The sequence below is a fragment of the Staurois parvus genome, unplaced genomic scaffold (assembly GCF_062004578.1).
Source record: "Staurois parvus isolate SC_StPar_1 unplaced genomic scaffold, SC_StPar_1.0 ptg001801l, whole genome shotgun sequence".
Classification (NCBI taxonomy): Eukaryota; Metazoa; Chordata; class Amphibia; order Anura; family Ranidae; genus Staurois; species Staurois parvus.
The window spans coordinates 13,148-36,538 of record NW_028319597.1 but is presented as its reverse complement, the minus strand read 5'-3'; the positions used below and the strand labels follow the sequence as shown (position 1 = coordinate 36,538).

General features: G+C 49.6%; 1 protein-coding gene across 1 annotated transcript; it reads right to left on the bottom strand.

Moving 5' to 3' along the window:
* Positions 1-1,176: 1,176 nt before the first annotated feature.
* Positions 1,177-17,019, bottom strand: LOC149434231 (cysteine-rich motor neuron 1 protein-like). The gene is made up of 4 exons (XM_089663922.1): positions 16,681-17,019; positions 7,490-7,666; positions 6,817-6,954; positions 1,177-1,459 (listed from the first exon to the last, which is right to left on the bottom strand). The coding sequence occupies exons 1-4, from the start codon at positions 16,964-16,966 to the stop codon at positions 1,218-1,220; spliced, it is 843 nt and encodes a 280-aa protein (XP_089520048.1). The 5' UTR covers positions 16,967-17,019; the 3' UTR covers positions 1,177-1,217.
* Between the last annotated feature and the right edge of the window lie 6,372 nt (positions 17,020-23,391).

Below are 23,391 nucleotides of genomic sequence, written 5' to 3'. Positions count from 1 at the left end.
GATTATTGCCAACACCATTACTTTCTTCCTCAACAATCTTCTCTAAACCTTAAGATTAGGGGAACTGTCGGAATGACATAGGCTGCCCAAAAGGGCCCTTCCACACTCAGAGCATCTGCTTCTTCTAGAAGTGAAAGAACACCGTATAGAACCTCAGGAGTTTTGCATTGGAAGGAGAGGTGAAGAGGACCACCTCCAGAAAAAAAGCCCATGGTGCCAGCTCCTGGAATACGTGAGGCAGCAGGGACTGCCTGCTGTTGTCCAGGTTCATCCAGGATAGGAAAATGGCTTGAAGATTGTCCCGCCTGGCACATAAATAGCAGAAAGATTCAGAAGATTGCACTGGGCCAAATCCAATATTAGAGCCACCTCTCTCACCAGGGAACGAGTGTGAGTGCCCCCTTGTTTCCAGATGTATGCAACAGCCATCATGTTGTCCATTCTCAAAAACACTGAGACACCCAGACTGTTTGTTTGAGGACCAGAAGGGCTCTAAGAGCTGCTCTTAGCTCCAAAACACTGCAAGTCCATGGACCATGAGCACAGATCTCTAGACATTCCTCCCCCCAGATCTCTGTGCTATCATCTGGTGTTATCCAAGTGATCGGTAAGAGTGATTGCTATCTCAGAAGATTCTGCCCATCCAACCACCATTGTAGGCTTTCATGAAGAGACTGAGGATTATCTTTTGACTCGAAGACCTTGATCGCCACTGACCTAGAAAGCCGTGCTGAAATATTCAGGAATTTCACTGGGCTCTCTTCACCAATTGTCAGCTTGCTGATGTCCCATAAAGAAAAGCGAAGGTGTTACTAAGCTGATCGGGTATTTATTTTACCGGGGAACAGAGTTATGTACCGGGGGCAGGGGCGGACTGACCATTTGGAAACTCGGGCACTGCCCGAGGGCCCGGGGTCAGTAGGGGACCCCATGAGATACCCCTGGTACCTTTTTCATAGGCTTTTTTGAGTTTGGGCAAGGACACAGGGGCCCCATGATCCCCTATTGCTGGGGGCCCCATGAGTTGTCAGTCCGCCCCTGACCCGGGGAGTAATAAAATGGACATCACAGGCCTTAGACAGTCTAAACGGGTGTCTGGTATCTCAATCTCCGACCCAGTATATTGGAGGTTACAACATCAAGTCAATAGATAGACAAGACAAGGGAGAAATCACGGCTCTTCATGATTGGCCACAAACCTCCAATCATTTATTTGTTTAGAGCAAGCATACGTTGAGGTCGCAGCACGCTCCAGGCTCCCCCTTCGTCTTCCATATAGTGACCTTTCTTTTCCCATTTGGGCAGCTATTCACACAACGTTCAAAGTTACATGTACAGTAGCTGGGGACGGTAGGGCAACACTTTCCGTAGGGGGTATGAGGCTTGGTGAGCACCGAGTCCCGGGGACAGGTAGGTACTTTCAGCTCTGGACAAGTCACATTGGCACACAGACGCTCCACTGTAAGAAAATAATAGGCATTGTTACCAATCTGATAACGTTTCTCCAAAAATTGTCAAATCTAAAAGAAGGTCAACAAATTCCCCTGACATGTTTAACATGACATTTGGGGGTGATGGACCACGGACAGTCTGGGGCTTAGAAAATGGATGCTGGTACCGAAATATTACTCATCACTCTGGGCACCAATGGGCAACAATAGTTCCTGGCAAAAGAAATCAGCGTATACTCACCTCTACACCTCTCTCTGGGATTCCATGATTCCAGGAGGGCTGGATGTCTATGTCCTTGCCTGGCACTGTGGTTCCATCTGGAACTGCTGTTGTCCAGAAGGTAAGTGGAGGTTGGAAGATGGAACCACCAAGTGCAGCAGGAAAAACAACTTTCTGACACTCCAAGAAGTTTTCTGAATATGAAAAGTCTTACAAACACTGGAGTGCTGCAAAAGTATAATACCTCAGGGATTGGAGGGGAGGTAGGAGACACGGGACACCGGAGAGGGGGGTATAATACCTCTTCTATTACAGGGAACGGAGGGGAGGTAGGAGACACGGGACACGGGAGAGGGGGGTATAATACCTCTTCTATTACAGGGAACGGAGGGGAGGAGACACGGGACACCGGAGAGGGGGGTATAATACCTCTTCTATTACAGGGAACGGAGGGGAGGTAGGAGGCACGGGACACCGGAGAGGGGGGTATAATACCTCCTCTATTACAGGGAACGGAGGGGAGGTAGGAGACACGGGACACCGGAGAGGGGGGTATAATACCTCCTCTATTACAGGGAACGGAGGGGAGGTAGGAGACACGGGACACCGGAGAGGGGGGTATAATACCTCTTCTATTACAGGGAACGGAGGGGAGGTAGGAGGCACGGGACACCAGAGAGGGGGGTATAATACCTCTTCTATTACAGGGAACGGAGGGGAGGTAGGAGACACGGGACACCGGAGAGGGGGGTATAATACCTCTTCTATTACAGGGAACGGAGGGGAGGTAGGAGGCACGGGACACCAGAGAGGGGGGTATAATACCTCTTCTATTACAGGGAATGGAGGGGAGGTAGGAGACACGGGACACCGGAGAGGGGGGTATAATACCTCTTCTATTACAGGGAACGGAGGGGAGGTAGGAGACACGGGACACCGGAGAGGGGGGTATAATACCTCTTCTATTACAGGGAACGGAGGGGAGGTAGGAGACACGGGACACCGGAGAGGGGGGTATAATACCTCTTCTATTACAGGGAACGGAGGGGAGGTAGGAGACACGGGACACCGGAGAGGGGGGTATAATACCTCTTCTATTACAGGGAACGGAGGGGAGGAGACACGGGACACCGGAGAGGGGGGTATAATACCTCTTCTATTACAGGGAACGGAGGGGAGGTAGGAGACACGGGACACCGGAGAGGGGGGTATAATACCTCTTCTATTACAGGGAACGGAGGGGAGGTAGGAGACACGGGACACCGGAGAGGGGGGTATAATACCTCTTCTATTACAGGGAACGGAGGGGAGGAGACACGGGACACCGGAGAGGGGGGTATAATACCTCTTCTATTACAGGGAACGGAGGGGAGGGGGGTAGGAGACACGGGACACCGGAGAGGGGGGTATAATACCTCTTCTATTACAGAGAATGGAGGAGAGGTAGGAGACACGGGACACCGGAGAGGGGGGTATAATACCTCTTCTATTACAGGGAACGGAGGGGAGGGGGGTAGGAGACACGGGACACCAGAGAGGGGGGTATAATACCTCTTCTATTACAGGGAACGGAGGGGAGGTAGGAGACACGGGACACCGGAGAGGGGGGTATAATACCTCTTCTATTACAGAGAATGGAGGAGAGGTAGGAGACACGGGACATCGGAGAGGGGGGTATAATACCTCTTCTATTACAGGGAACGGAGGGGAGGAGACACGGGACACCGGAGAGGGGGGTATAATACCTCTTCTATTACAGGGAACGGAGGGGAGGTAGGAGGCACGGGACACCGGAGAGGGGGGTATAATACCTCTTCTATTACAGGGAACGGAGGGGAGGTAGGAGACACGGGACACCGGAGAGGGGGGTATAATACCTCTTCTATTACAGGGAACGGAGGGGAGGTAGGAGGCACGGGACACCGGAGAGGGGGGTATAATACCTCTTCTATTACAGGGAACGGAGGGGAGGTAGGAGACACGGGACACCGGAGAGGGGGGTATAATACCTCTTCTATTACAGAGAATGGAGGAGAGGTAGGAGACACGGGACACCAGAGAGGGGGGTATAATACCTCTTCTATTACAGGGAACGGAGGGGAGGGGGGTAGGAGACACGGGAGAGGGGGGTATAATACCTCTTCTATTACAGGGAACGGAGGGGAGGTAGGAGACACGGGACACCGGAGAGGGGGGTATAATACCTCTTCTATTACAGGGAACGGAGGGGAGGTAGGAGACACGGGACACCGGAGAGGGGGGTATAATACCTCTTCTATTACAGAGAATGGAGGAGAGGTAGGAGACACGGGACACCAGAGAGGGGGGTATAATACCTCTTCTATTACAGGGAACGGAGGGGAGGGGGGTAGGAGACACGGGACACCGGAGAGGGGGGTATAATACCTCTTCTATTACAAGGAACGGAGGGGAGGTAGGAGACACGGGACACCGGAGAGGGGGGGTATAATACCTCTTCTATTACAGGGAACGGAGGGGAGGTAGGAGACACGGGACACCGGAGAGGGGGGTATAATACCTCTTCTATTACAGGGAACGGAGGGGAGGTAGGAGACACGGGACACCGGAGAGGGAGGTATAATACCTCTTCTATTACAGGGAACGGAGGGGAGGAGACACGGGATACCGGAGAGGGGGGTATAATACCTCTTCTATTACAGGGAACGGAGGGGAGGTAGGAGACACGGGACACCGGAGAGGGGGGTATAATACCTCTTCTATTACAGAGAACGGAGGAGAGGTAGGAGACACGGGACACCAGAGAGGGGGGTATAATACCTCTTCTATTACAGGGAACGGAGGGGGGGTAGGAGACACGGGACACCGGAGAGGGGGGTATAATACCTCTTCTATTACAGAGAACGGAGGAGAGGTAGGAGACACGGGACACCAGAGAGGGGGGTATAATACCTCTTCTATTACAGGGAACGGAGGGGAGGAGACACGGGACACCGGAGAGGGGGGTATAATACCTCTTCTATTACAGGGATTGGAGGGGAGGTAGGAGACACGGGACACCGGAGAGGGGGGTATAATACCTCCTCTATTACAGGGAACGGAGGGGAGGTAGGAGACACGGGACACCGGAGAGGGGGGTATAATACCTCCTCTATTACAGGGAACGGAGGGGAGGTAGGAGACACGGGACACCGGAGAGGGGGGTATAATACCTCTTCTATTACAGGGAACGGAGGGGAGGTAGGAGACACGGGACACCGGAGAGGGGGGTATAATACCTCTTCTATTACAGAGAACGGAGGAGAGGTAGGAGACACGGGACACCAGAGAGGGGGGTATAATACCTCTTCTATTACAGGGAACGGAGGGGGGGTAGGAGACACGGGACACCGGAGAGGGGGGTATAATACCTCTTCTATTACAGAGAACGGAGGAGAGGTAGGAGACACGGGACACCAGAGAGGGGGGTATAATACCTCTTCTATTACAGGGAACGGAGGGGAGGAGACACGGGACACCGGAGAGGGGGGTATAATACCTCTTCTATTACAGGGATTGGAGGGGAGGTAGGAGACACGGGACACCGGAGAGGGGGGTATAATACCTCCTCTATTACAGGGAACGGAGGGGAGGTAGGAGACACGGGACACCGGAGAGGGGGGTATAATACCTCCTCTATTACAGGGAACGGAGGGGAGGTAGGAGACACGGGACACCGGAGAGGGGGGTATAATACCTCTTCTATTACAGGGAACGGAGGGGAGGTAGGAGACACGGGACACCGGAGAGGGGGGTATAATACCTCTTCTATTACAGGGAACGGAGGGGAGGTAGGAGACACGGAACCCGGAGAGGGGGGTATAATACCTCTTCTATTACAGGGAACGGAGGGGGGGGGTAGGAGACACGGGACACCAGAGAGGGGGGTATAATACCTCTTCTATTACAGGGAACGGAGGGGAGGAGACACGGGACACCGGAGAGGGGGGTATAATACCTCTTCTATTACAGGGAACGGAGGGGAGGTAGGAGACACGGAACCCGGAGAGGGGGGTATAATACCTCTTCTATTACAGGGAACGGAGGGGGGGGGGGTAGGAGACACGGGACACCGGAGAGGGGGGTATAATACCTCTTCTATTACAGGGAACGGAGGGGAGGAGACACGGGACACCGGAGAGGGGGGTATAATACCTCTTCTATTACAGGGAACGGAGGGGAGGTAGGAGACACGGGACACCGGAGAGGGGGGTATAATACCTCTTCTATTTCAGGGAATTGCTTGGATTTTGGTCTTTAGATCTCAATCTCTGAACTTCTGTTCTTTAAGTAAAAATCTAAAACTAGAAGAGCTGTATATATATATATGATCATTTTTCCCATGTCAGACACCCCTCCCCCTCACCCTCTGTAACTCACCTTCCCACAATCTCGTTGGCTGTACTTCTAGATATGAGGGAACATATCTTCTCTCCTTCCCCGAGACAACACAGTCACCAGATTCCCTTGGATTGGCATTGAATTCTTTGCATCGTGTAGGACTGGGGTGTTACTCTAGGACCGCCCATATAATAATAGCACATTTGAACCGACATGTTATGGAGGACAAAGGGAACCAAGAAGCCTCCTCTGATCCGTGTAGCTCAGCAAAGCCTTCATAGATAGGAAGGTATTCCCATGTCTCCTCCCATCACATATCCCGGAGATAGGAGGAATATTCGTCATTGCAGGACACACCCCATGGATAAATCCTGCCGAATATCACTGATACCATCGAATGTTATGGAGACATTGATTTCAGACTACATACTGCTGTTCCAGGCTTGTTGGCCACCATCAGTGCAGGGAATGAACACCATGGCATCTATGGAGCAGGGCTTGGGTCATGTGATGGAATGAGACCTATTGAGAGCTTCTGTTCTCCGATCGCTCCGCTCTGATCAACCTCGAGAACATCCCCATTTATCCTCATCCAGCTGATTGCCATGGAGATGAAGATGTAACAGAAGGAACACAACAAATGATCTTCCAAAGAGCGTGTGAGGAGGTTGGTGCTCCTTCCATTGGACACCATATACATAATATATACACATAATACACATAATACACATAATACACATAATACACATAATATACATAATATATACACAGACATTGCCTACTTACTGAGCGATTTGTAACATTTTTCTTTGTTTGGGAACTGAAAGCTTCGATCACATCCGTCGGTGCCACAGACACATTCGTCACCCTCCATGTCACAGCCGCTCCGGGTACAGCGATACTCGAACATGTGCTCATAGCGGGCTTCGGGGAAAAGGAAGAAATCTTTATTACCTATAACATCGGTCCGGCATGTTCGATAAAAACGAATATCTGAATCTGAAGGCTGCTAAGTGTCTTTCTGGACTCCATCATGGGGCGCTGCGATCTGTGCTGGTTCATAAAGACTCCCTCCGGGCTATCCCAAGAAAACTGTATGAATCGAATGTTTTATCTGTATGAATCAAATGTTTTATCTGTATGAATCGAATGTTTTATCTGTAGTATTTGGAATGATTCTGAAAAATTCGATTGTTTTTTTCATTTGTGTTTGACATTTGGTGACATTGATGAAGATGGAAGAAGTGGGACATTTGGGGACATTGATGGAGATGGAAGAAGTGGGACATTTGGGGACATTGATGGAGGTGGAAGAAGTGGGACATTTGGGGACATTGATGGAGATGGAAGAAGTGGGACATTTGGGGACATTGATGGAGATGGAAGAAGTGGGACATTTGGGGACATTGATGGAGATGGAAGAAGTGGGACATTTGGTGAGTGCTGGAAATGTCCTTACGGTCATCGTATTGGCGGTCGCAGAACAGAGGGATGTACTTGTCCAGATCGAAGTCGAGGATACAGCTACGTTTGGTGGGACAGTCACACGTTCCCATCACCCGGTAACAGCCGGTTTGCTCGGGGCAGTTCTCGTCATCGTCTTCCATGTATGCTGTGTATCGTTCTCCTGGGATTGCTGTTTTGAAGACAAAGAAGATGACATTGTATTGTGTATGTGACAGCCAATCGATCAGCCTGGGGGGGATATTGATCGTGCCAATCCCTCCACTGGCTTCCGACTGCCCAACAGATAAAATTCAAAATGCTAAAATTAAGGTACAAATCTGTCCACCATACTGCCCCGAACTACATCTCCGACCTGGTATCCATCTACCACCCAAACCGTACTCTCCGCTCATCACAGGACCTCCTACTCTCCAGTTCCCTGGTCTCCTCCTCCCATGCCCGCCTCCAGGACTTCTCCAGGCCTTCCCCATCCTCTGGAACTCCCTACCTCAATCCATCAGACTATCACCTGCTCTCCTCTCCTGTAGGCGCACCCTGAAAACCCGTCTCTTCAGGGAAGCCTACCCCACCCTCACCTAACAGCCGATCTCCTCCACTCCTCCCACCACTCCATCCCCCACAGCCACTTCCTCCTGTACCTCTACCCCTCCCTCCTAGATTGTAAGCTCCCAGGATCAGGGCCCTCGCCCCCCTCGTGTATTGTATTGTTACTGTCTTGTCTCATGTTCTGTCCCCACTATAATGTACAGCTGAGCGAACCTTCTGCCGCCATATAAATCCTCTATAATAATAATAACTAGAAAAGCTCCAATTTCTGGGGAAATTGTGTGAAGTGTTTTTCCCTGCAGCAGTAGTCTACAACTGGAGTGGGCGGAGTAACTGGGCGGAGTAACTGGGGGGAGTGGCTTGTCACTCTGCTGCCTGCTCACACACCTGGGTTCCTATGGCAACTCACTCTATAGCAAGGGCAGAGAAGAGCGGTTAAAAACAAACAGCTCCAACTTGCTCACTTCACTGGCGGTTGCCATCTTCAAACGGTTGTAGTTTAAACATTTTAAATCCTACAGTGAAGAACTTTATATTGTGAGAATCACAAGACCCAGACCTACATTTTGCTGCATAGCATGTCTCTGAAATATTAAAAATGAAGGCACAGTCACAGTTTAGAAATTGCCCTTCAAATTTGAGGTGGCTAGAGTGGAGTTTCAATGAATGTCAATGGGCGGCGTGAGTTGCAAACAAATGGTCCTATTGTGAAAACTATCAGGACTATGGCTTAGCCGTGGACATGTTTAGTGGCAGCCGGGATAGCTGAACGTTTTGATATAAGATTTGTGTAGGTGGGCGGGACAATGAGGGAGTGATGGCAGTTCAGGAATCATGTCTTGATTTTTTTATTTTTTTTCAGCTCACACTCTATCTTTTGTCAGCTCAGACTCTAGTTTTGAACATTCTGCCATTCATTCCTATGGGACCAATTTCACCACAAAAACGCCGATATTTCGTGAAGCATTCGGCGAAACGTTCCACAAAGTAATAGCCCACCAATCGGGAACAATCCGCACGTTTCGGTATATTACTGTCTATGGAGTGTAAGAACTGTGGGAGGAGTTAGGGGGGTAAATTTGGCTGTAATAATCCGAATATATATGTGAGATAACAGGAAGTGGTCGCCATGCAGGAACACTTAATAAGATGTGTTCAGAATTCAGTCAGAGGCAGATGGTCACCAATTAGCATCTGAAAGGGACAGAGCTTCCTCTGGAAGGAGGTGACACCTGGACAGGGGCAGACTGATAACTCATGGGGCCCCTGGGCAATAGGGGATCATGGGGCCCCTGTGTCCTTGCCCAAACTCAAAAAAAGCCTATGAAAAAGGTACCAGGGGCATCTCATGGGGCCCCCTACTGACCCCGGGCCCTCGGGCAGTGCCCGAGTTTCCAAATGGTCAGTCTGCCCCTGGTGTGTGGTCACTCTGACCAGCAGGCTGGTGGACCGTGTGCCAGGGGAGGGGAGGAAAAGGAGAAGCCTGGGCTCCCAAAGTCTCGTGTGAGGGGAGCTGGTTGGGGGACTGCTGTGTTGGAGACATCCGGAGCTCACATATCAGAATGGGACTCACTCAGAGGCCACTGCCATTAGGAGATCCCAGAGACCTGGAGGAGAGGGAGCCACTGGCTTTGTAAGAGATCACCACAGAGCCCAGAGTCGCGCCTAATTCTGCACCCGCATATAATCACACCCCCATATTACCTCCCTCACCCTTCTGGAGATATATCTGAAAACCCTGGGCCTCCATCAGGCCTCAATTCTGCCCAATGCTCCCATCACCCCAAGTCCTCTAGCAGCAGCTGCAATCCACACAATTTACTTTCCATTTCTCTCCTTCCAAATACCAGCCTCCCCTTCTCTTGCACCCTCTGGAATGCTTGCTCTGTCTGCAACAAACTCGCCTCTCTCCGCAACCTCTTCATTACCAACAGCTCCTTTAATCTACCTACTGTTACTGAAACCTGGTGTCATGAATCTGACTCTGCTTCTCCTGCTCCTGCTTCCCTCTCCCATGGTGGCCTTCTCTGGGCTGACTCCCCCTGCCTCATGGATGAAAGGAAAGTGGCGTGGGAATCGATATTTCACCGACCTCTCTCTCTGACCCTCTCCTCATTTGAGACACATTGTATTTGTCTGTTTTCTCCAGTTTGTTTAAGAATTGCTGTGATCTGCGGGCCCCTGGACCGGTATCAAGCTTCCTTGATGGCTTCTCTGCCTGGCTACCCTACTTCTTTCTTCTGAAATCCCCACAATCATTGTTGGTGACATCAACATCCCTGGCAATACCAATACTCCTGCTACTTCTAAACTTCTCAGTCTAACCTCCTCCTTGGACCTGAAGCAATGGACACACGAAGGACAGATGCTTCTACTCACTCTGATGGCAACACCTTCACCCCTTGTATTCTCCTGCCTATGCACTCCATGCAAACTCTCCAACAATCCTCTCCCACTCCATGCAAGCTCTCCAACAATCCTCTCCATGCAAGCTCTTCAACAATCCTCTCCCACTCCATGCAAGCTCTCCAACAATCCTCTCCCACTCCATGCAAGCTCTCCAACAATCCTCTCCCACTCCATGCAAGCTCTCCAACAATCCTCTCCCACTCCATGCAAGCTCTCCAACAATCCTCTCCCACTCCATGCAAGCTCTCCAACAATCCTCTCCCACTCCATGCAAGCTCTCCAACCCTCTGATCACCACGTTATTAGTTGCACCTCCTCTCCCTTCATCCACCTGACAGCTATCCCTGGAAACCTTCTCTTCTCCACTCTTCTACTAACCACCTCTATGACAAAATCTCCACCCTACCCTGCCCCGATCCAGCCACTTCTGTCTACTATCCATCCATTTCCTCCGCCCTGGACAAGCTCGCCCTCCTCACTACACACACAATCAGGCCCCAACCCCCACAACCATGGCAAACAGATGTCACCAGAAGTCTCACAAAATGTAGCCCCTCTCATGGGTGCCTGGGAAGTAAGACTAAGTCCTAGCAAGCAAAATACAAAAAACTGGTCACCGTCCCAGGTCTATAACGGGCTTTTTCAGCAGTGAACATGGACGGGCATCACATGGGAAATATAAATAGGACTACCCTGTTCAACTTGCCAGCCAACCCCAGTCTAGTAATGGCCATTATCAGCCAGGAACATGGATAGGTATCACTTATCAAAAAGGGGGATAAGAAAGCCGGTTCAATCTGCCAGCCAGTTAGCCAACTATCAAAAACCTAATTATGCCGTCTAAGAACATGCGTTTAAAAACGGGTTCAGTTAGCACACATTTGCAAATACATCCGTAAGCCACAGAGCCACGTCACAGCACCCCGATATTCTGTGGTCCTAACTCTATAAATCTTGAGAGTCCTCATAGTAGAGGCACCGGACACCCAGCATATAGCACAATGGCGGCCAGGGTGTCCAATGCGCCCACAATGGCGGCCAGGGTGTCCAATGTGCCCACAATGGCGTCCAGGGTGTCCAATGCGCCCACAATGGCGGCCAGGGTGTCCAATGCGCCCACAATGGTGTCCAGGGTGTCCAATGCGCCCACAATGGCGTCCAGGGTGTCCAATGCGCCCACAATGGCGGCCAGGGTGTCCAATGCGCCCACAATGGCGGCCAGGGTGTCCAATGCACCCACAATGGCGGCCAGGGTGTCCAATGCACCCACAATGGTCGCCAGGGTGTCCAATGCACCCACAATGGTCGCCAGGGTGTCCAATGCACCAACAAACCTCAAAAATTACATACAAAAAACTGGTCACCGACCCAGGTCTATAACTGGCTTTTTCGGCAGTGAACATGGACGGGCATCGCATGGGAAATATAAATAGGACATGCATCCATTAAATGCATGTGCCTCTACTATGAGGACTCCCAAGATTTATAGAGTCAGGACCACAGATACTCAGGGTGCTCTGACGTGGCTCTGTGGCTCACGGATGTATTTGCAAATGTGTGCTAACGAAACCCGTTTTTAAACGCATGTTCTTAGACGGGATAATCTGGTTTTCGATAGTTGGCTGACTGGCTGGCAGATTGAACCGGCTTTCTTATCCCCCTTTTTGATAAGTGATACCTATCCATGTTCCTGGCTGATAATGGCCATTACTAGACTGGGGTTGGCTGGCAAGTTGAACAGGGTAGTCCTATTTATATTTCATAAGTCCTAGCAAGACATCAACCAATAGAAATCTGCCCTCCAAAAATAAAATTCCTGCCTCCACACTGCCCAGCAGACCGATTTTATCACTCTCATTACCACCTTCTCTTCCAGTCCTCGCCATCTTTACTTTCATCTCCACTTCGTCCTCCACGGCCTCCACCCACCAACTCACTCGCTGCCCAGGAGATCACCAATCACTTCATATATAAGATTGATACAATTTGTGATGAGATCTCCACTCTACAGATATCCCCCTACTTAACACCCCACGTGTACAGGTACATCGAACACTTTCCTCATTCAACTCAATGGACGAGTTTGCTAAACCTTTTTCTAACACCCACCTAACCACCTGTCCCCTGGACCCTGTTCCCTCTCAAATACTGCGGTCACCCTCAGGCTCCATCCTACACTCTATAACTCACATCTTCATTCTCTCCCTCTCTTCTGGCACCTTCCCCAACCCTCTAAAACATGCACTAGTCACCCCATACTTAAAAAGCCCTCAGTGAACCCCACCAAACCTAACCTCCACCCCATCTCTTTGCTCCTCTTTTCCTCCAAACTCCTTAAACGCCTCGTCTCCAACCAACTGAGCAGCTTCCTCACCAAGAATAACCTTCTTAAGTCTGGATTCAACACAGAAACTGCTCTCCTTAGACTCACAAACGATCTATAACGGCTAAATCCATTGGATGCTTTTCCGTACTCCTACTCCTGGACCTTTCTGCTGCCTTTGAGATGGCTGACCACTCCCTCCTCCTCCCAAAACTCCACTCCATTGACCTCCATTACTGTACTCCTTGCTGGTTCTCCTCCTACCTACCCTACCGCACCTTCAGTGTCAATCACAATTCTGCTTCCTCTTCCTTTCTCAGTCGGGGTCCCCAAGGTTCTGTTCTTAGACCTCTTCTATCCTCCATCTACACCTACTCCTTGGGTCAGCTGATAGCCTCCAACGGCTTCCAATATCATTTCTATGCTGACAACACCCAAATCTATCTCTCTACCTCTCGGGTCACCCCATCAGTCTCCTCACACATCACTAATTTACTGACCGACATATCAGACCACAATCTATCCAAAACCGAGCTCATATTATCCCCCCACTTGCTTCTTCCTCTGACTCCTCCATCAAGACCACAACTATTGACCCATCCCCCATGCCAAGGTGCTAGGTGTTATCCTAGACTCCTAGCTCTCCTTTCAGTCCCACATCCAATCACTATCCAAAGCTTTCCGCCTCAACCTCCGCAACATCTTTAGAATACGCCCCTTCCTAGCCAATGACACCACAAAGATCCTAATTCATCTCTCTGCTCAACTACTGCAACTCTCTCCTCATTGGCTAACATTGGCATAGGCCATCCCCCATCCAGTCCATAATGAATGCTGCCGCCATGCTCATCCACCTTATCCAACCGTTCAGTGTCCTCCACCCCTCTCTGCTAATCCCTCCACTGGCCTCCATTCAGTGTCCTCCACCCCTCTCTGCTAATCCCTCCACTGGCCTCCACTCAGTGTCCTCCACTCCTCTCTGCCAATCCCTCCACTGGCCTCCATTCAGTGTCCTCCACCCCTCTCTGCCAATCCCTCCACTGGCCTCCACTCAATGTCCTCCATCCCTCTCTGCCAATCCCTCCACTGGCCTCCATTCACTGGCCTCCACCCTTCTCTGCCAATCCCTCCACTGGCCTCCATTCAGTGTCCTACACCCCTCTCTGCCAATCCCTCAACTAACCTCCATTCAGTGTCCTCCACCCCTCCCTGCTAATCCCTCCACTGGCCTCCATTCAGTGTCCTCCAAACCTCTCTGTCAATCCCTCCACTGGCCTCCATTCAGTGTCCTCCACCCCTCTCTGCCAATCCCTTCACTGGCCTCCATTCACTGGCCTCCACCCTTCTCTGCCAATCCCTCCACTGGCCTCCATTCAGATGTCCTCCACCCCTCTCTGCCAATCCCTCCACTGCTCTCCATTCAGTGTCCTACACCCCTCTTTGTTAATCCCTCCACTGGCTTCCATTCAGTGTCCTCCATTCCTCACTGCCAATCCCTCCACTGGCCTCCATTCAGTGTCCTCCACCAGTCCCTGCCAATCTTTCCACTGGCCTCCATTCAGTGTCCTCGACCCCTCTCTGCCAATCCCTCCACTGGCCTCCATTCAGTATCCTCCACCCCTCTCTGCCAATCCCTCCACTGGCCTCCATTCAGTGTCCTTCACCAGTCCCTGCCAATCTTTCCACTGGCCTCCATTCAGTGTCCTCGACCCCTCTCTGCCAATCCCTCCACTGGCCTCCATTCAGTATCCTCCACCCCTCTCTGCCAATCCCTCCACTGGCCTCTATTCAGTGTCCTCCAACCCTCTCTGCCAATCCCTCCACTGACCTCCATTCAGTGTCCTCCACCCCTCTCTGCCAATCCCTCCACTGGCCTCCATTCAGTGTCCTCCATCTGCTAATCCCTCCACTGGCCTCCATTCAGTGTCCTCCATCTGCTAATCCCTCCACTGGCCTCCATTCAGTGTCCTCCACCCCTCTCTGCCAATCCCTCCACTGGCCTCCATTCAGTGTCCTCCACCCCTCTCTGCCAATCCTTCCACTGGCCTCCATTCAGTGTCCTCCATCTGCTAATCCCTCCACTGGCTTCCTCCCAGCCAAGGAATAACATTCAGAATACAACAACTTACGAAGACATCCACAACTCGGCCTCCAACTACATCACCATCCTGGTCTCAAATATAAACCTAATCGTTCTCTTCATTCCTCCCAAGACCTTCTGCTCTCTAGCTCCCTTGTCACCTCCTCCCACGCTTGTCTCCAGGACATCTCCAGAGCCTCTCCCAATGTGGTTGGGGGTGACCCTCTTACCCTGGACACATGTGGTTGGGGGTGACCCACTTACTTTGGACACGTGGTTGGGGATGACTCTCTTACCTTGGACACATGTGGTTGGGGATGACCCTTTTACCCTGGACACATGTGGTTGGGGGTGACCCTCTTACCCTGAACACATGTGGTTGGGGGTGACCCTCTTACCCTGGACACATGTGTTTGGGGATGACCCTCTTACCCTGGACACATGTGTTTGGGGATGACCCTCTTACCCTGGACACATGTGTTTGGGGATGACCCTCTTACCCTGGACACATGTGTTTGGGGATGACCCTCTTACCCTGGACACATGTGTTTGGGGATGACCCTCTTACCCTGGACACATGTGTTTGGGGGTGACCCTCTTACCCTGGACACATGTGTTTTGGGATGACCCTCTTACCCTGGACACATGTGTTTGGGGGTGACCCTCTTACCCTGGACACATGTGGCTGGGGATGACCCTCTTACCCTGGACACCTGTGGTTGGGGTTGACCCTCTTACCCAGGACACATGTGGTTGGGGATGACCCTCTTACCCTGGACACATGTGGTTGGGGGTGACCCTCTTACCCTGGATACATGTTGTTGGGGATGACCCTTTTACCCTGGACACATGTGGTTGGGGATGACCCTTTTACCCTGGACACATGTGGTTGGGGATGACCCTCTTATCCTGGACACATGTTGTTGGGGTTGACCCTTTTACCCTGGACACATGTGGTTGGGTGTGACCCTCTTACCCTGGACACATGTTGTTGGGGGTGACCCTCTTACCCTGGACACATGTGGTTGGGGGTGACCCTCTTACCCTGGACACATGTGGTTGGGGATGACCCTTTTACCCTGGACACATGTGGTTGGGGATGACCCTCTTACCCTGGACACATGTGGTTGGGGATGGCCCTCTTACCCTGGACACCTATGGTTGGGGATGACCCTCTTACCCTGGACACATGTTGTTGGGGATGACCCTTTTACCCTGGACACATGTGGTTGGGTGTGACCCTCTTACCCTGGACACCTATGGTTGGGTGTGACCCTCTTATCCTGGACACATGTGGTTGGGGATGACCCTCTTACCCTGGACACATGTTGTTGGGGATGACCCTTTTACCCTGGACACATGTGGTTGGGTGTGACCCTCTTACCCTGGACACCTATGGTTGGGTGTGACCCTCTTATCCTGGACACATGTGGTTGGGGATGACCCTCTTACCCTGGACACATGTTGTTGGGGATGACCCTTTTACCCTGGACACATGTGGTTGGGTGTGACCCTCTTACCCTGGACACCTATGGTTGGATGTGACCCTCTTACCCTGGACACCTGTGGTTGGGGTTGACCCTCTTACCCAGGACACATGTGGTTGGGGATGACCCTCTTACCCTGGACACCTATGGTTGGATGTGACCCTTTTACCCTGGACACATGTGGTTGGGTGTGACCCTCTTACCCTGGACACCTATGGTTGGATGTGACCCTTTTACCCTGGACACATGTGGTTGGATGTGACCCTTTTACCCTGGACACATGTGGTTGGGGGTGACCCTCTTACCCTGGACACATGTGTTGTATGATATGGACTTACCTTTACATATCCCCATATTGGGGATCTCCACCAGCTCCGTCCCGGTGATGTTGGCACACTTTAGGCCCCGGTCACAGTAGCCCATCTCCCAGTCTGGCCCTCCACATGGGTCAGACGCCTGCTTAGCACAATGCTCGCAGCACCCACACGGATCGATAGCTCTGTGCCCTGGACAGGGGGTAACATATGGGGGGCATTTCCTTTTCTCACAGGCGGTGCAGTTATATGCCGCATTTCCTTGCGTCCAGCAAAGACATACAATCAGCAGAAATAAAAGCGATCCCATGTTCACCTCCACGAGTCGTCCTTCTGTCTTCTGCCTCCTCTGTCCTGGAGATCAGAGCCAACAATTCCTGTCATCAATATTGTGAAATGTAAAATAAACAGCAAAGTGGAATGAACTCAGATGAGCAAACAAACAAGTCGGCGTCCGCGGGATCCCACCCACCGCAACCCATCATTAATGATCACCACGAAGAAAACATGACGGACTCCATAGGGGGCTCCTTCCATTGGTCGCCTCCTATACAGGACCTCCTCTGTCTTTGTTATATCGGCCATGAATTCCATCTGCAATGTGTTTTGTGGACACTAAACAGTAACTCAGATGGGCAAACAATCACGACTGGCCCGTATGTTGTCATGGATGGCTTCCAAGGAACTCCTATGACCAATGACTGGAGTCGGCTCATAGAGAAACATAGAAAAGTCACAGCAGAAAAAAGACCGAGTGCTCCGTTGAGTCCGCCTTATTTATTTTTTTTTGGGGGGGGGGGAGGGGGTTGTTTTCTGTGGGTTTAGTTTTCTTTCTTTATGTTTGTTATTTTTGTGTTTTTTGTTTTGTTAACTTTTTATCTGAGTATAGATGGATGTTTGCCCCCCGCATGTCTGAAGATATTTACTGCTGACTGTCTCCCTCCCTCTGCAGGGAGCAGGGGCAGGCTGACCATTTGGAAACTCAGGCACTGCCCGAGGGCCCGGGGTCAGTAGGGGGCCCCATGAGATGCCCCTTGGTACCTTTTTCATAGGCTTTTTTGAGTTTGGGCAAGGGCACAGGGGCCCCATGATCCCCTATTGCCCGGGGGCCCCATGAGTTGTCAGTCCACCCCTGGCTGGGAGTGTATTCCCGACACCAACTACTCTTTCAGTACAATAATACTTTCTGAGGTGAGTTGTGAACTTTCCTCCAGTCGGTTGGAGGTCGGCTCCTCGGGGTTTTGGTCTCGTGTTGAAAATCCCGCCCTCCTGAACCGTCTTCACCCCCTTCATGTATGTAAAGGTTCCAGTCATGTCCTCCTTCCCTTCTCTCCTCCAGACTGGACATGTGAAGTTCCTGAAGTTCCTCCTGATACGTTTTATTCCCCCCCCCCCAGAACTTCCACCATTTGTGTTCCCGTCTCTGAAAGGTGAATTCTTCATTCCCCCTGAAATAAACCCACTCTTCCAGTTCTGAAATGTAGAAGACAAATATCTTTACTGTGAGCGTTCGATGTCTCCAGGACAAAGTATGAAGATCCTACAAATATATAGGGAGTGGGAGATGGAGACAAAATAACTCTCCATAACCTCGTGGGCAGATTTTATTGCTACCACACCCTTTTTTTTCACTGGTACCACACCTATTTTACTGGTACCATGCCCATATTACTGATACCACACCCATATCACTGGTACCACACCCATATTGCTGATACCACACCCATATTACTGGTACCACACCCATATTACTGGTACCACACCCATATTACTGGTACCACACCCATATTACTGATGCCACACCCATATTACTGGTACCATGCCCATATTACTGATACCACACCCATATTACTGGTACCACACCCATATTACTGATGCCACACCCATACTACTGGTACCACACCCATATTACTGGTACCACACCCATATTACTGATACCACACCCATATTACTGGTACCACACCCATTTTACTGGTACCAACCCATTTTACTGGTACCACACCCATATTACTGGTAACACACCACACCCATATTAATGGTAACACACCACACCCATATTAATGGTAACACACCACACCCATATTACTGGTAACACACCACACCCATATTAATGGTAACACACCACACCCATATTAATGGTAACACACCACACCCATATTACTGGTACCACACCCATTGTACTGGTACCACACCCATATTACTGGTACCACACCACACCCATATTACTGGTACCACACCCCTAATGAAAATTGTATTAGATGGGACTCTAACCAAGAAAAACTAACGGGGCTTTTAGGGTACCAAACCATATAAATCAACGTTGTACAAAAATATGTGAAACAATTAATAAAATTGAACTCCTTTTATTTGGTTAAAAAACCACCAAGAGGTGGAACGTGACCGTCAAACACATACATAGAGAATCATACAAAAAAGGCCCAGTAATTGCTACTGATGTCCTAGACGCAATGGAGGTGCCACGGGCATCAGCTACAAACGACCAGCAGCTAACCTTAGAACATCAAGGCTAATGATTAATGACACCTAGATGGTTGGTGTCACATCAAGTGATAACACTGTTCAACAAATTTTTATTTTTTGCCAGTTTTGGAAACAAAAGGATCCATTTCTTAATGAATTTCACATTCTGAGTTCAAATATAACAATGAAATTTGTCAATTGGCTCTAGTTTTTCTGTAAACGGAAAGTTTTCTACTATAGGCGTAATGACTACATAATGCACAATAATTCTATAGATAGATGTCTTTCCACAAATATAAAGCAAGTGATATTGACTACATAACAAAGCCTAAATGGCAGAATATATTGCATAGGATTACCAAGACAAATGATAGCCATAAGCTAAGTTGAATCGTTTTAATACTTCGGATTCTCACTAGTTTTGTCTTCAGTTTGTGTCGGTTTTGCTTCTCTTGGCTTTTCTCTTGTATTCGAGGAAAGGGCTATCTCTTACAACTGCACGTGACTACACGCTTCAGGTTCTTCCTCACTTGACTCAACCACGAAGGATTCTGGTGCTTTAGGAATTGGTAGCCCCTCTCCATGAGGAACTGGACGTATTGCCGATGGAATATTTGGATAGTGCACAGATAACTTTTTCTTCTTATTTAGCCCTTTTACAATTGGAGGCACCATACAAAAGTAACAATTACTAACATGATCTGTTGGCTCTCTCCAAATCATTGGCACAGCGAAAGGCATAGATGCCTTTTTTCCATTCAACCATTGCTCCAGTGCCGTCCCACAAGAATTGCAGCATATATGTGGTGCCCAGCTCTTGTCCTGGTCTCCTATCTTGCAGCCAAAATACAAGTTGTAGGCTTTCTTAATCATTCCTGTTATCCTCCTTTTTTGTGAGATAAAAGTTATTTCACCGCAGATATAGCAGAAATGATCTGCTTTATTCACACAAGTTCGAGGCATTACTGAGTAGCCTATATAAGCAGAAAACGAAATGTAAAGACGAACTCCAATCAGCTACAGATACTGCAGCTTTTATGCAGTGAAGTGATGCAATTAAAGGCTACTATTGCATCATCTCAGTATACATGACATTTTCTATTGGTCACCAGTATCAATTGCGCAATATGCAGCTGAAGTTGCATCATAATTTCGAATGGCTTACGTCATTAGATGGGTGAATATATCATGGAAACTAGAGCCAATCAACATTTTTTAGGGTCATTTTCGTTTTCAGCACCCCAAAATTATGTAAGATTAGCTAATTTTATGCCCAAAACTTTTTACCTGTTGAACAGTGTAATAGACAGAATACTGCATGGCTCCAGCCTGGACTCATAGACTGGTACTTAGTTGATATTGCGACACCCAGACAATGATCACATTATAGATGTCAGTAGACATGTAGATACGTAGCTTCCGCTTAGAACCAAGAATAAGCACTTTGTTGATAGTTCAACGCGTTTCACGGGACAATGCCCTCTTCTTCAGGGAAAACAAAACACAAATTCCTACAATAAAGCAAAAATAGGACCAAAAACATAAAATCAATATATAACCACACAAAAAAATCAACAAACAACAAAGCAATAAATGAAAGGCTTCCCAGCAATGACCGGTTGATGATACCAACACACTCCCAGACGGCCCATGCCAAGTATATAGGACACGTCAATCATATCTGGATGGAAAAACGGGGCGTTGCAGCAAGAATGTCTGATCTAGGCTCAAAGGAAACACAAAATCACACCCACCTCCAGCAGATAATGAGGAATATTCGTCGGTCAGGAGAAGATCAAAATCCACTTGTAAACAGCAAAGCTGTCATTCTACGGGAATACAAAATACATTGATCAAAAACGAACCCCCCGCTTAGGATACCACATGGGAAGTTTATAAAACTTTGAATGAGATCCGGCACTGTGCTGCGGACATGCCACCAATGTAATCATACCACGAGGAGCCCCCCACATGATCACTAATATGGGGGCCAAGTCACCCAGGGGCCGCCTGAAGAAGACTCTCCAACTCTGCAGTCCAGTTGAGAAAGAAAAGGCTTGAGATCCATTGTGTCATGTGACTGCGGTTTCCAGTTTGGTTTCAGTGATTTGGACGGGTGGTGGTTAAAGGATAGCGGGGGTCCAAGCATGAGCTTCCACCCAGCGTATGCTCCGCCACAGCCTATCATGCACTGAGTGTGATCCAAAATGAATGGGTTCAAATCGCACCGCGCTGCACACAGGTGATTTGCAGAGGAACACGCAGCACCTTCCTGAACGATTCCTGGTGGGAATGGAAGAGCCCCTCCTGACCACATGAACAGCTCTCAGAGGACAAGAAGAGCAAGGTGCAGGATGGAAGGTGAAGGGTGGAAGGTGAAGGATAGAAGGTGAAGGATAGAAGGTGAAGGGTGGAAGGTGAAGGGTGGAAGGTGAAGGGTGGAAGGTGAAGGATGGAAGGTGCAGGGTGAAGGATAGAAGGTGAAGGATAGAAGGTGAAGGGTGGAAGGTGAAGGGTGGAAGGTGAAGAGTGGAAGGTGAAGGGTGAAGGATAGAAGGTGAAGGATGGAAGGTGAAGGGTGGAAGGTGAAGGTTGGAAGGTGAAGGGTGGAAGGTGAAGGATGGAAGGTGAAGGATAGAAGGTGAAGGGTGGAAGGTGAATGATGGAAGGTGAAGGATAGAAGGTGAAGGATGGAAGGTGAAGGATAGAAGGTGAAGGATGGAAGGTGAAGGGTGGAAGGTGAAGGATGGAAGGTGTAGGGTGGAAGGTGAAGGATAGAAGGTGAAGGATGGAAGGTGAAGGGTGGAAGGTGAAGGATGGAAGGTGTAGGGTGGAAGGTGAAGGATAGAAGGTGAAGGGTGGAAGGTGAAGGGTGGAAGGTGAAGGATGGAAGGTGAAGGATGGAAGGTGAAGGATAGAAGGTGAAGGGTGGAAGGTGAAGGATGGAAGGTGAAGGGTGGAAGGTGAAGGGTGGAAGGTGAAGGATGGAAGGTGAAGGATGGAAGGTGAAGGATAGAAGGTGAAGGGTGGAAGGTGAAGGATGGAAGGTGAAGGATAGAAGGTGAAGGATGGAAGGTGAAGGGTGGAAGGTGAAGGATGGAAGGTGTAGGGTGGAAGGTGAAGGGTGGAAGGTAAAGGGTGGAAGGTGAAGGATGGAAGGTGAAGGGTGAAGGATAGAAGGTGAAGGGTGGAAGGTGAAGGGTGGAAGGTGAAGGTTGGAAGGTGAAGGGTGGAAGGTGAAGGGTGGAAGGTGAAGGTTGGAAGGTGAAGGATGGAAGGTGAAGGGTGGAAGGTGAAGGATGGAAGGTGAAGGGTGGAAAGTGAAGGGTGGAAGGTGAAGGGTGGCAGGTGAGGGGTGGAAGGTGAAGGATGGAAGGTGAAGGATGGAAAGTGAAGGGCTGGAAGGTGAAGGTTGGAAGGTGAAGGGTGGAAGGTGAAGGGTGGCAGGTGAGGGGTGGAAGGTGAAGGGTGAAGGATGGAAGGTGAAGGATGGAAGGTGAATGATGGAAGGTCATATCTGCAGCTTGCTTCCATGAAGGGAGGAAGGTGTCTCCATATATTTCTTGTGATCACCTTTCTGTGAACTGATTTCTGAAGGAAAAGCTTTGGGGGCCGTCAGCTTCCATTAAAGTTCACCAGCATTTCTACTTAGGAGAGACATCCCCCCAATGACATTTCCAATCCCTGCTCGAGTTGTGAAGCTGCCATCAGGAATCTATGTTTTGGATTTCCCTCGGAGCGCTGCTGTCCAAGGAACTTAGCTGCTGGTGGGAACACCTTACAGATCCTGACACAGACCCCGCATCGTCCCCAGACGCATCGGCTCATGTACTAAGGCTGGGCACTCGTGTGGTGGGCGGCTGATCTGCAGCGCTGCAGCAAAGAGGTCTGATCCGGGCTCAAAGGGAACACAAAATCACACCCACCTCTGGACTAGTCACATTATTACACTTAAAGGAACACTCCACTTTTGTTCCAAAAATTCTATTTATTTATTTCAGGTACTTATATAGCGCCATCAATGTATGCTTTATATATATATTGTACATTCACATCAGTCTCCATCATATCCTCCTATATATCATACTATATATCCCCCTATATATCCCCCTATATACCCTCCTATATATCCTCCTATATATCCCCCTATATACCCCCCTATATATCCTCCTATATATCCCCCTATATATCCTCCTATATATCCCCCTATATATCCTCCTCTATATCCTCCTATAGACCTTCTATATACCCTCC

Coding starts and splice junctions, on each gene's coding strand:
- LOC149434231 (XM_089663922.1), bottom strand. CDS start 16,966: ATGGGATCGCTTTTATTTCTGCTGATTGTATGTCTTTGCTGGACGCAA. Junction 6,955..7,489: donor CGACCGCCAATACGATGACC/GTAAGGACATTT, acceptor TTTTCCCCGAAG/CCCGCTATGAGCACATGTTC. Junction 1,460..6,816: donor AAAATGTTACAAATCGCTCA/GTAAGTAGGCAA, acceptor ATTTTCTTACAG/TGGAGCGTCTGTGTGCCAAT.